Raw genomic sequence first — 12,082 nt, 5'->3', positions numbered from 1 at the left:
AAGAGAAATCCTTCTGACTGCTTGTGTTACGTGGCAAATTTGAAAAGAGCATGTAAATTTAATAACTGCAGAATAAGATTTGTGCATGACCCACTACAGTTAGTTCTCTCTTATCTAATGTTCTGAAATATTTGTAATATCTTTCTGTGCTTTTGGCCTGCTCTAACAATAACCTTCAGAATGAAATAACCTCTTTTGGATCCCTTTCTTTCTGATTCTCACCTATGTGTCTCTTGCAAACATTATGCCAAAATTCTTAGGGGGGGGGAAAAAGGTGCTTTTAACTTACCTATTTATTGTTAAAGAGAAAAACTTTATTTGTGTGCTACAGCTTCAGTCAACTATTGGCCACCCACCAGAAGAAGCACCTTTTAATCCATATGTGCTGCAAAGGATCAGAGGTCTTACAGGAGCAGAAAGAGGTAGGCAGAGTAATATATGTCATTAATGCAATTTTCTTCCTCATGGCAGAGCTCTTTCTCAATCCTTATTTATTTTTTCTTGCATATATTTCACATTCTGTTATGTATTGGTATAGCCACTATCATAACTGAAGCCAGGTAGCTGAAGATACCAGCTGTCACAATGTATAACAAAAATCATTTAGTAGAAATCCCTTTTTCCATTTCAAAGTGGAGTATTATTTCCTGGACTCTAAAAACTATATCATCTCATGTCACAAAAAGAATTGTGCCCTGTTGCATCCACAGTGCCAAGCATAATGCAGTTAAAGTTAGGTGCCTGAGAATGAAGTACATATAAGGCAGCATTCTGAGTGAAGAACTGTGTGAGGTAACTCATGGGGAGTACCAAGGAGAAGGGCCAACCTTTAGCCTTCCTTTTATCAAGTAACCTCCTGGTTTCACCCTGCAGAAATGTTCAGTAACTGCAGCATGTCACCAGGGGGACGCCTCTGTCTTTTGGTCTGCCCTAAAATGCATATAGATGGACAGCATATGGTTTCTTTATAATGCCTTTGCAAGTCATACACACTGATGGTCTTCAACATAGAAAAAATGAATATATTAGCTGTGGCAGCAAAAATGTCTGAAATCATGTCTAATTTTTTCATTGTTTGAACTGCAGGTGATCAGAGAGAGGCCTTACCCATGGATACTGAAGTCTATGAAAGTCCATATGCCGATCCAGATGAAATTAAACCAAAAAATGTCACTCTCGACAGGAAGTTGTTGACTTTGGAAGAAGGTGAACTTGGCTCTGGCAACTTTGGTACTGTAAAGAAGGGGTTCTATAAGATGAAAAAGTGAGTGTTGCCTTCTATTTTCATGGAATCCAATATGTAAAAGTTCTAGAGTTTACTTTTTGGAGTAGCGTGTCATTTGGAGTGACACACTGTAACTAATTTCAGTTAATATTCACCAGTTTCTCTCTTTGTATGTACACTTAGGCACTCATTTGAGTTGTAAAGTAGGAAAGTACTGTTTATGACTATTTTTTTTCCTGATGGGGATAGTAGAGTAGGAGTCCCACTGTCTTGCTCCATAGTTTGCAGAACTACTGATGATGCACAGTATTTCCCATCTGCACAACATCTCTGTCAGAAAACCTGGATAGTGGCATGGACAGTTTACCTATAGCAAAGAGAGTTTTGCCTGAAGTGTGATAAATACCAGTTTCCTGAAGCTGGAATGATGATTTTCAACAAGACAGAACATGTAACATTTTCCAGCACATCATGTCAGTAGGAACAGACCCTGTTTGTACTTGACTCTTCATGCATTTTCATAGAAAAATGTTATCAGTATGCTGTTTATGTGCATGGACTGGTTTTGTACACACTCTCATCTCTTGAAGTTGGAGGCATTTCTTTAACTGAGGTTTTCAGACGCAGAAAGGATTTCTATTTTTCTAATATAGGACGTAGGAATTTGAAGGGCTCTGATCTCATCTTGTGTATATTTTAATCGTGTTTCACACTTGAGCTATGTTGATCTCATCAGTCACTCTGTCAGTTTGCTGTATGAATGGAAGGTTGCAGAAGTAGGCTTAGATTCTCAGGGTTTCAAAACCTTGCCTTGGCAACTGGCAGTGATGCATGTTCCAGTCTCCCCCCCAGAACACCCCAGTGCTTAGAAAACTCTTTATAGCTTTTCTTGCCGGAAAAGCGTTATGCCATCTTACCAGAGTGGACAAAAAAAATTTGTCCAGTGTTTTTTTTTCAGGCTTCTTTAGGTATTGTTATGACAATCTGTAATTTTCTTAGGTTCTTTTCATTCTCACTCTTTTGCTTAGCTGTCTTCTGAGCATTTGATAGAGAGATGTTCCTATTATGGCTGGATTTTTCTCCTCTGAGTGTCAATTCTTTCTTTTGTCACAATTTGTACCATGTGAATGGAAATATCTGATGAAGATTGTGTGCATTAGTGCACAGATTTTTCAGCAGCTAGTCTCAGAACTGGATTCTCTTTTGCAGGGGTGCCAAGCCTGTCGCTGTAAAAATTCTGAAGAATGAGAGTAATGATCCAGCCATAAAGGATGAGTTACTGAGAGAAGCGAATGTAATGCAGCAACTGGATAACCCATATATTGTCCGAATGATAGGTATATGTGAAGCTGAGGCCTGGATGTTAGTAATGGAAATGGCTGAACTTGGGCCATTGAACAAATTTTTGCAAAAAAATAGGTATGTAAACTTTGATTCCATTCCATAGGCATGGAAAAGTTCCTTTCTTTTATTTTTTTCTTTAAGGACAATTAAAATTGATATGTTGTTAATGTAATAATTAATGATTGTAGTTATTCTTCACTGGAACGTGTCTCCAAACTGTCAAATATTTCTGCCAAAATAGAGTATTTTGAATAAATGAAGGACTTTTCATATATCCTTCTTCTCCATATCTCCTTCATATATCCAACTTCTCCTTTATTAATGTGATCACATGTCATCTTGCCCAGGACAAGAGCTTAGATTGCCTTTTCAAATTGAAGCTTAGATAAATGTAAATTAATCAGGTTCCCAGCGTAATGTGGACAAGTTTGGAGTAAAGATTTGTATCTGAACTCCATGAAAAGTCATGAAAATGAACTACTGACCTCTTTAAAATTCAATTGTGATTTCAGACATGTCACAGAGAAGAATATAACAGAGCTGGTGCATCAGGTTTCCATGGGGATGAAATATCTGGAAGAGAATAATTTTGTTCATAGGGATCTGGCTGCAAGAAATGTGCTCTTAGTCACCCAACATTATGCCAAAATTAGTGACTTTGGACTTTCTAAAGCTCTTAGTGCTGATGAAAATTATTACAAGGTAAGTCTGAGCACAGCATGAAAACTGTGTAGTATCATAGCTTAATAAGGATATTTTCAGTTGAAATGCAGTTGAAAATGAGAAATATTATGTATCACTCATTATTTTAAAACCTGATATTAGATTACCAAATTAAAATTTTGTGATCAACATTAAGACATGTAGAGAAGAAAAAGCTTGTCCTTCCTTTCACTTGTCTACTTTCATTTCCTCTTGATAACCTTGTCATTAGAAGATTGAAAGTTATTGTGGAAATTAGATACTACCTTATATAAATGGGGGGAAATGTGTTCGTTGCAAAACAGTTCCCATTATGTCCAAGTAAAATGTACGCTACCACTAATACACTGTCTTATAGAACAGAATTAGGGGAGGCTTTTGAAAGAATACCATTGTTAAATAATAAATTAACCTAAGCAAAATTTGTTTATCTTGGTTTTAAATTCTTTGGACCTCAGTACTCCTCAAGTGATTAAAATAATTGCAACATTTAATAAGGTAAAAGGTGGGAAACAAAGGCTGTTACCATGTGTATATTTGTTTTCCTGATATACAGTCTTGCAATTCAAATTACTTCTTCCTTCTGCTTATTCCCTTTTATCAGCTCTTTGAAACTAATAGCCCAAGCCCTGAAGCACTGCAGAGGAGAAGCAAGCCCATGCTCCCTTGTGAAGACCTTCCTGTGTAGGAACAGTAGTCACTGCTGCCAGAAAAGGCATTTTAAATCTCTGCCACTAGCCTAGCCTAGCTTCTCAATCCCAGTCTCAGGGCCTCGAGAATTAATGTCAAAGTCCATTTTCTTTACAACTCTACAGGATGCAGTAGGGCCCTGTCACTAGATCTAGCACTGTGGTGGTATAGCTTGACACTTGAATGTTCATAAAGCAGTATTATGGTATAATTTAGGTAAACTGCAGTTTGCCACAAGTCACTGTGCTTTGAAATAGAGCAACCTCTTCAACCATCTGGACATGTCTCTTAGCCTTTGTGAGATCCAAATGGAAAAAAATTATTCTAAAGAGCAACTTTAAATTAAATGCCACTAAAAGCATGACTCAAAGTCATTTAGCTGCACTATTTTTACCATGGATTTCATTTCAATACATTGTTTTGAAAGTGGAAGATTAGAACAATTTTGTAACACTTTCAAAGAAGCTGCTACCCATTTTCTCTAATGCTAACTGCATCAGAAATGTTATGGTACTTGGTACAAATGTGTGTAGATCTAAGTTAATGTTAATTATGTGCATTCAGATGTTGTTTACTGCTTATCAGTTAATCTAGTCTGCTTTTTTTTCCTTTCTGTTATGACATATTTTAGGCACAAAGTCATGGAAAATGGCCAGTCAAATGGTATGCTCCAGAATGCATGAATTTCTACAAATTTTCTAGCAAAAGTGATGTCTGGAGCTTTGGGGTTTTAATGTGGGAAGCTTTCTCTTATGGACAAAAACCATATAAGGTGAGTGTTTTTATTTGGTCATGTTTTTTCTTTAAAAATTCAGAGCAAATTTGAACCAATATTTTTTCCTAACTAAAGGGACTTGCTGCAAGAAGTGACTCAAAGGATAGCCCAAAATCAGTTCCAGTCCTGTGTTTGATTTATGCTGTCATGTGTGCTGTAATAATTTGCACCTTGGATGACTGTTCTGGTCACCCTGTTCCAGGGAATGAAAGGTGGAGAAGTTGCACAGATGATTGAAAGAGGAGAACGAATGGAACGTCCTGAAGTCTGCCCAACAGAAGTCTATAGTCTAATGAAATTGTGTTGGACATACAAGTGAGTGTGCTGGGATGCTCTTTTGATAGAAGCACATTTTAATATACAGGATTAATAGCTAGAAAAGGGGTGAATAGGGGTTACTTCAAAATGCATCTTTTCACCTGGAGTTTAGCTTACAACCGCACTCCAAGCTCAGAAGTCAATTGCACTTTCAGGTGAAAATTATCTGAGTTACAGAGTGTACTACAAAAAGCTAATTTTGTAGAACAGAGTTTTCCAGAACAGTTATATACAAAATACATGGTATCATAAAAAATAAGTACACAAAGATGTCAGTCTAATGCATTTTGAAAAGAATGTTTGAAAGTATGCAAATATTTTTGTTTCATTTTGAATTGGGGTTCATTTAATTTTAATCTCCAAGGCTTTAGCTTTACTGAAATTTCAAAGTCATATTGCCAAAATGTTTGTTCTATTCCTCAATATTTAATTTTTTTGAGCTGTTTATCTCTTCTCTAATAATGGAATATCTTCAAATTGGATCCCACACTGACTTCTTATCAGTGAGAGGCAAACCATCTTTTCTGATATATCAGAAACGTTTTTTCTGTTTCATAACAATTTAGAAATTAGAACTATGAAATACAGAAAAAAAATAAAGCCTACCTGATTTTTTAAATTAGTATATTGCAAAAATATATTAAAACTCTTTCATGATTTATTGTTTCAAACTATTCTGCTTTCTGAAGTTACTTTTAACTGTAGAAAGCACCCAAAATTACTCTAGTGTCACTTATTCTTCCAGGTCATCATCAGGAGAATAGGTTTGTCCAAAAGTTCTATGTTAAGGAGCTGTGGTACTTCATTTTAGGTATCTTGCTTCATGTTAGCTTTATTAAACCTAGTACTCTAAAAAGAACATGCAACCAAAAAGTAATTCCTACCTTTTGGTTTGACTCCAGGAATGCTACAGCAGGTCTACAGTGAAAGGGATCAGGTTTTGTTTTTAGTAAGAAACATCATAAAGCATACTGATTTTGTTTTTGTACTAAAATATCTTTATTATTAGAAAGAAAATAAATTTAAAAAAGAAGATTCAGGTCAGGCAGAGTAACTATCTCAATATGTAATGTAAAATTGTAAGGGCTTGTTGTCAGTTTAATTGTGTTCTCCAAATAAAGAAACAATTGCAGATATATAAGAAAGATGGTACAGTCATATGATGTGTGGATAGGCTCCTCTCAGTGCTTCTAACCACTCTGTGTGATGGTACTACCCATTATAAGGCAGATATTGCACAGCAAATATTCTTTTCTCCAGATTATTACTAAAGTAAATTAAGTAGAAAATTAAATGGAGCTGATTTACCATTTCTTTCTTCTAGTGCCTTCATCAACCACAAACAGGCGTGATAGTAAATGGGATGCTCTGTAGGAGCTCTGTAGTAGTATTTGTCACTTGGTATTAATTTTGTAGTGTCATTTTTGTAGCCTTAATATACTGTGAGCATCTTTAAGTGAGCTGTCACTGAGGTAGAGTCTCGAGGGGTGTAAGGCCCATGAACCTTGACAGCTCTGTCCTTCCTGCACAGTGACACTTGTCATCTCCCCACAGTGTTGACGACCGACCAGGATTTGTTGCAGTGGAGATGAGGTTACGTAACTACTATTATGACATTTCCCACTAACAGCGTGGAGAGCAGCAGCTTCCTCATCGCCAGCCAGCACCCTCTGAGAAGCAGCACATTTTCCAAAACCAAGCAACCTCAATTTTTGTACTTCCGTTTTCAACCTGCAAAGCTCAGAACTGAGCCTTGCATCCGTAAGGTTGCCTTTTCTTACCTTCTACACAAAATCCAGCCCCAAAAGAGTTTTGGAAGTGTAACTGTCTCAAAGTGCACAGCAAGGATGTTATATAAGATGCTTGTACTTTTGCTGCATTCAGTTTTACTTTATTTACAGCTTTATTTGCATTATATTTTGCAGTCTTGTAAAACCTATTTAATGACTTTGAGCCCTCTTCCTCTCCTATATAGGAATGCAAATTGGAATTTAAATTCTTCTCATCAACATTATTACCCTTTAAATGTATTTAGTTGTTCCAGCCTTCCCTTTCCTCAAGGAAGAATAGCATAAACATTTCTCACTATGAAGCAAATTGGCTATGCAAGTGTGTCAGATGCTTTGACTGACAGTGTGCTTGATTTTATCACCAAGCCCCTTTAAACCAAATCACATTATTCCTAGTAGTAAAATAAGCAGAGGGGAATTGGGAGTTCTGACTTTCTAACATTGTCACATCCTTTAAATGTGACCATTTTCTTTTGTTCCTCATCTCTTCTTTTGTTCTTCAGCCCAGCTGTTCCTCAGGGAGTTATTTTTTCCTAGTGAAAACTGGGAACTCAGAGGCTTGATCTCATCTTGGAAGAAAACATACCAGCACCTAAGATGATTCTATATTTTAACATAAACTCCAACACTGCATTCCTGAAAATACACCTGTGTTGGAGCAGCATTTACCTTTCTCTGGGCTCTTCCATCCTTCTCCAGAGATACTTTTTCTATGTATCTATTTGGGTATACCATAGCTCCTTGTGTTGTGCTTTGAATAGCAATAATTTCTATCTTTTCTTCAAGCCTTTCTTTAGAAAGCATGTGAGAATTTCATGACACCTTACTCCCTCTAGATTTAAATTTCAGATCTAGTTGAAATATTTTATAATGGGCATATGGGCAACAAGATTACCAGCTCCAAAATGTTAGTATTTGTCCTGTGGGACAAATCTCAGGAAAAGGCATCTCAGGAAAAGGCATTTGTCTTACCAGTCTTCTGTAATGTAGTGTGCATCTCCATTAAATTGGAAGTATAGTAGAGTAATAACAAATAATGAAATCAATTTCTGATTCAGTTTTTACCCTTATGCTTTGCTTGCTCAACCTCATTTTAAATATTATCAATAGAGACATTTCTATCACTTATTACTTACAAGCAGCTATTTTATTGTCATTTGCATATATCTCAGGAATCTACTTACATTTTGTTTGCTTGATATAGAGATTTTAGAAGAATATAAAGAATAAGATTTAGAGTTAGATATATTTATTGCATATGGCTGGTTAGTATATACGTGATTAATTTTTGTGTGAACAGAGTATTCTTAGAGAGGCAGTGGTATTTTTTTTTCTCTAGTAATTAAATTGTGTGAGCAATTAAACTGAGAAAGGGTGAAATCATTTTCATAAAAGACGGGACGATAAACAAATATAGAAGCTACTGGTATTTTTTTTTTATTTTTACTAAGTTTATGGCCTGTTTGTTAAATAATATCTGGTGCCTTTTAGTAGTTTAGTCTTGGCTGTCCAGTGCAAGGCACCACAAGCTACTGGAAGATACTGAGTGTAATAGACTGTGTTTCAATGTGACCAAACATGACTTGCTATGAAGATGATTTAATTTTGTTTTGTTTTTAAGATACATTTTTCTACAAGACCAGCTTCCGTAGAAGTTACCCATATACATAGGTGTTTTGTCACTTTAGTTATGTTGCAGAGAACTACATGTGCAATTAGTACAGTTATGGGGATATTAGCTATAAAAAAATTGCACAAATCTCTATGAACCAGTGAGTGACAATACTCAATTTTCTAGAATGAGGGATATATTCATCTCTGTCTTTTTCTCTCTCTTTAAAAGTGATGTCTGATACAACAAACATGGAGGATTATTTCTTCTCTTCTGAGTGAATGTCAACATCACTTTCTGGAGTTACTTGATTATTTTTAACTTCATTATTACATAATTAAAGTTTACAATGAGAATATAAAGTATTGTGAAATAAATAGATTTGGTTTTAACATTTTAATTAAAGATACTTTATAAAATATGCTGTCTTAACAAGAATCCTTTCATAATTACATGCTTTGTAAAAAATCCTGATGCTGTGCTGTATATGTACTGAGTTATCGAGATTGTTGTGGAAGACTGAGGTTTACCTGCTGACAGTGAAAAGTACCCACCAGGACAGATGAGGCCACTGAAGCTTGGGCTGCTTTCAGAGCAATTCAGGAATAGCAGGAAATTCCCAAAATATGCATATTGTTATTGCACCTAAGTATTTTCAAAGTGATTTACAACAATTCTGTGCTGAATCTGTAAGGTTAGAGAATTCCAGGAGTCAATGCACTGTATCAGCTAGCTAAGAATTTCTGCCTTACAGATGTCAGCTATGCAAGATTTAAGTCACATTATATGACATGGGGCCTCCCTCAGATGCAGACAGCTGTTCTAGATATTCTAAAATAATAACAGCAACCTCTTAGTGTTTCATTTTGCTTTTTTGCGTGCTCAGGTTTTCTGGAAAGCTAAGGCTAGATGAGTGTGAATGTGAATTTGAACAATAAACAAGAAAGGCCGAAAGGTAGACAACTCTTCAAGCAGCTATTTGCCTTTGGATAAGTCAGTCAGTGTCTGACTGACTGTTCTTCTGTGGATGTTTTCCTGTATAGCAAATCTGGCCTATTTGCTGCATCTTCCCACTTGTAGGGCTGCACCATCAACTGACATGAATGGACTTTTTCTGTTTTGGCTGTCTGTTTTTAGATTGACTTGTCTCAGAAATGCCACTTGGTGGTGTAGGCCTACAGATGATTGTCAGGACAGAGTTAAGGGGTAGAAAACTGCAGCATGCAGTTAGGGAGGCTGGTGGAAAAGAAGGACTAGGTGATAACATGCTAAGAGGGCTTTTCACTGGAGGAAAACTCTGTATTTACACATTTAGTTAGGGCTCAGATTTACAAAATTATGGAGTATGATTTTGAAGTATGGGAAGCATGTGGCCTTTTCCATAAAGACACACCCAAACATCCTAAAAGCCCTGATCTAGCCTGTCCTTGCTTCTAACACTGTGCAAAAAGGGGGCTTTTAATCAGGCAGTGAGGAACCCATAATTTTCACCCCTTAAATCAGCACAGTCAGCCCTGCCAGTTTGCCAAAGAACCCATCTGCAAGCAGCCTGGCCTGCACAGCCAGGTCATGCACCAAGGCAACGGGGTGTCCTCACCAAAGTCCTGCCAGGAGGTGGCAATGCCTGAACACAGTTGCAGTGAAGCACTTGTCTGGCCATTTCTGGCACCCTCTACTCTGCCCTGGCTGCTGTTGTGCCTGCATGTTACAGAGGACACACTCTCTGTGCTCCTTGCTGTGAAGCAATGCTGCGTGTGAGGACGAATCATCATTTGTTTATATGGTGAATAGTCAGCTGTGGATGATTAACCAAGACTTCTGAGACTCAGTGTCCCCTTGTCTTTTAAATGATCACAGCAATGAGGGATTGCAGCAGACTACGCCCCACATGTGCCTAGAAGGGAGTGAGGGTGACATGGATTGAATAACATAGGGAAGCATTAAGCAAGCAGTTGTAATTACCAGCCCTAAGTTTAGTGAGGACAGACTCAAGAAGACTTGAAGACTGTAAGGCATGCAGAAAAAGAGAAAAAAAAATAGATTCCTGTTAAAAAAACAGTCAGAGAGATGTAAGGCAAATCCTGAGAACAGTCCTCCAGTCACTCAGAGTTCCCTGAAGCCGAGGTAGCACTGTGCATCTATGTCCAAGTAGGTATTTTATTATTTTCTGTCACGTATGTAATAATTGAGACAAAGACCCACTGGGTTCCTTGGCATGTAATTAACTCTGCATGGAGTATAATGACTGCTTCCCTGAGGCAATGGACGTGTGTGCATTTCTTGATAACCAGAGAAGACAGAAAACAAGGCAGCTGGGGAAAGCATTACACTACTGTCCATTAAAATTCATTACTTCAAATGTAAATAGCCCCTGGATGACCAGTCCAGTGTAAGTGTGCGGAGATGATTAACTCCTCTTGTCTATCCACTGCTGCAAATGCCTTAAAATGTCACCAAGAAACTGTTAGGTCTGGCTTAACTGTATCAAAGTGCTTGTGGGGGAATGCCACTGCCCTGCACCTGCAGCTACACTGCCCGTGCAGCACACTCCACGTGTCAGAGGTTCAGTCAGCTGAGTGCCAGGCTCCCTGTGCCTCTGCCATGTTAGAAATGCAACACATTTCTACAGTGACAGAAAAAGAGAAAAAATTTTGCAAAGAACCATTCAATGAAACTGTCCTGTTCTGTTGTCACCTGCCAGTGGCTGCATTAAAATCAACATCTGTTCTTCCTACTTCCTGCTTTAATAAAGAGAAATTGTGCCAGTTTCAGCAACAACAAGACTATAATTGCATGACTGAGCAGCAGAACATGTAGCAGAGAACTTTAATAGCTGTCTCTTGAACAGCTTGAAGACTTTCCTTTAAAAATATTACACACTTATGCACATATGCAAATATTTCTTGTCATTATTTCATACTTGAGTTCAATAATGACTTGTTCCTCAGTTGTTACTGAACAACCATTGTGGCTGCATCTTCATGTCTTGTCCTAATTTATGTGCAGATTTCACCAGTGTTACCACAAGATTTCTCTCTGACTGGTGTATCAGGTCCCACCTCCAGTAATCTGGCAAGAATTAATGTTGGTTTTCAGTGATAGTTCTAGAAGATAACATGAAAATTTCTTATCCTGTTAGATAACAAGGAGATGGCTTCAGGGTGCATGAATACATCAAGAAATGCATGAGAGGTACAAGCTCACTGAGCTTGTCAAAGAGCAGCACTTCGGGGTGTTTTTCCCACTCTACTTTGGAGCATATATAAATTGACTGCTTGGCTAGGTTTGATGTTTCTTTTCCCAAAAGATACATATTTAGAGTCAATGTTTCCTTAATTTTCCCCAGTAATGTCCCATCTTTATACCCATAGTTGGGTATAAAAACCTAGATTATCAATATCATTTTGTTTCAGCAAGATTTCCTCTGGTGCCAGTAAATGCCCCAAACTGGGCTGTTTCTATGCATACAGCTACACACCTTGCACTCAGGACCCACCTCATTTTTTGCACACTTCTAATGCACTTGAGCACAAAACCTTCTTTTTTTTTCTTTTTCTTCTGTAAATACTTTGTTGAGTCTGTCATGGATACACATATCTTTGGGTATTTTAAAATTGTATATTCAC

At 37.3% G+C, this 12,082-nt stretch overlaps 1 protein-coding gene across 3 annotated transcripts in view; it reads left to right on the top strand.

Annotated features, from left to right (window-relative positions):
* SYK (spleen associated tyrosine kinase) overlaps positions 1–8,877 on the top strand; it is a 48,320-nt gene extending 39,443 nt beyond the window's left edge. For all 3 annotated transcript variants that reach the window (XM_071424741.1, XM_071424743.1, XM_071424742.1), the window contains 7 exons: positions 332–422; positions 1,087–1,264; positions 2,435–2,644; positions 3,082–3,271; positions 4,593–4,733; positions 4,939–5,051; positions 6,609–8,877. In XM_071424741.1, coding sequence (XP_071280842.1) covers positions 332–422; positions 1,087–1,264; positions 2,435–2,644; positions 3,082–3,271; positions 4,593–4,733; positions 4,939–5,051; positions 6,609–6,681 — 996 coding nt within the window. In that variant the 3' untranslated portion in view covers positions 6,682–8,877. The remainder of the gene's footprint in view (positions 1–331; positions 423–1,086; positions 1,265–2,434; positions 2,645–3,081; positions 3,272–4,592; positions 4,734–4,938; positions 5,052–6,608) is intronic.
* The last annotated feature ends 3,205 nt before the right edge of the window (positions 8,878–12,082 follow it).

This window comes from Agelaius tricolor, unplaced genomic scaffold (genome assembly GCF_023055355.1).
Source record: "Agelaius tricolor isolate 1412-34295 unplaced genomic scaffold, bAgeTri1.0.p SCAF_4, whole genome shotgun sequence".
NCBI lineage: Eukaryota > Metazoa > Chordata > Aves > Passeriformes > Icteridae > Agelaius > Agelaius tricolor.
The sequence above is the reverse complement of the archived record's forward strand: the minus strand, read 5'-3'. Positions and strand labels throughout refer to the sequence as shown.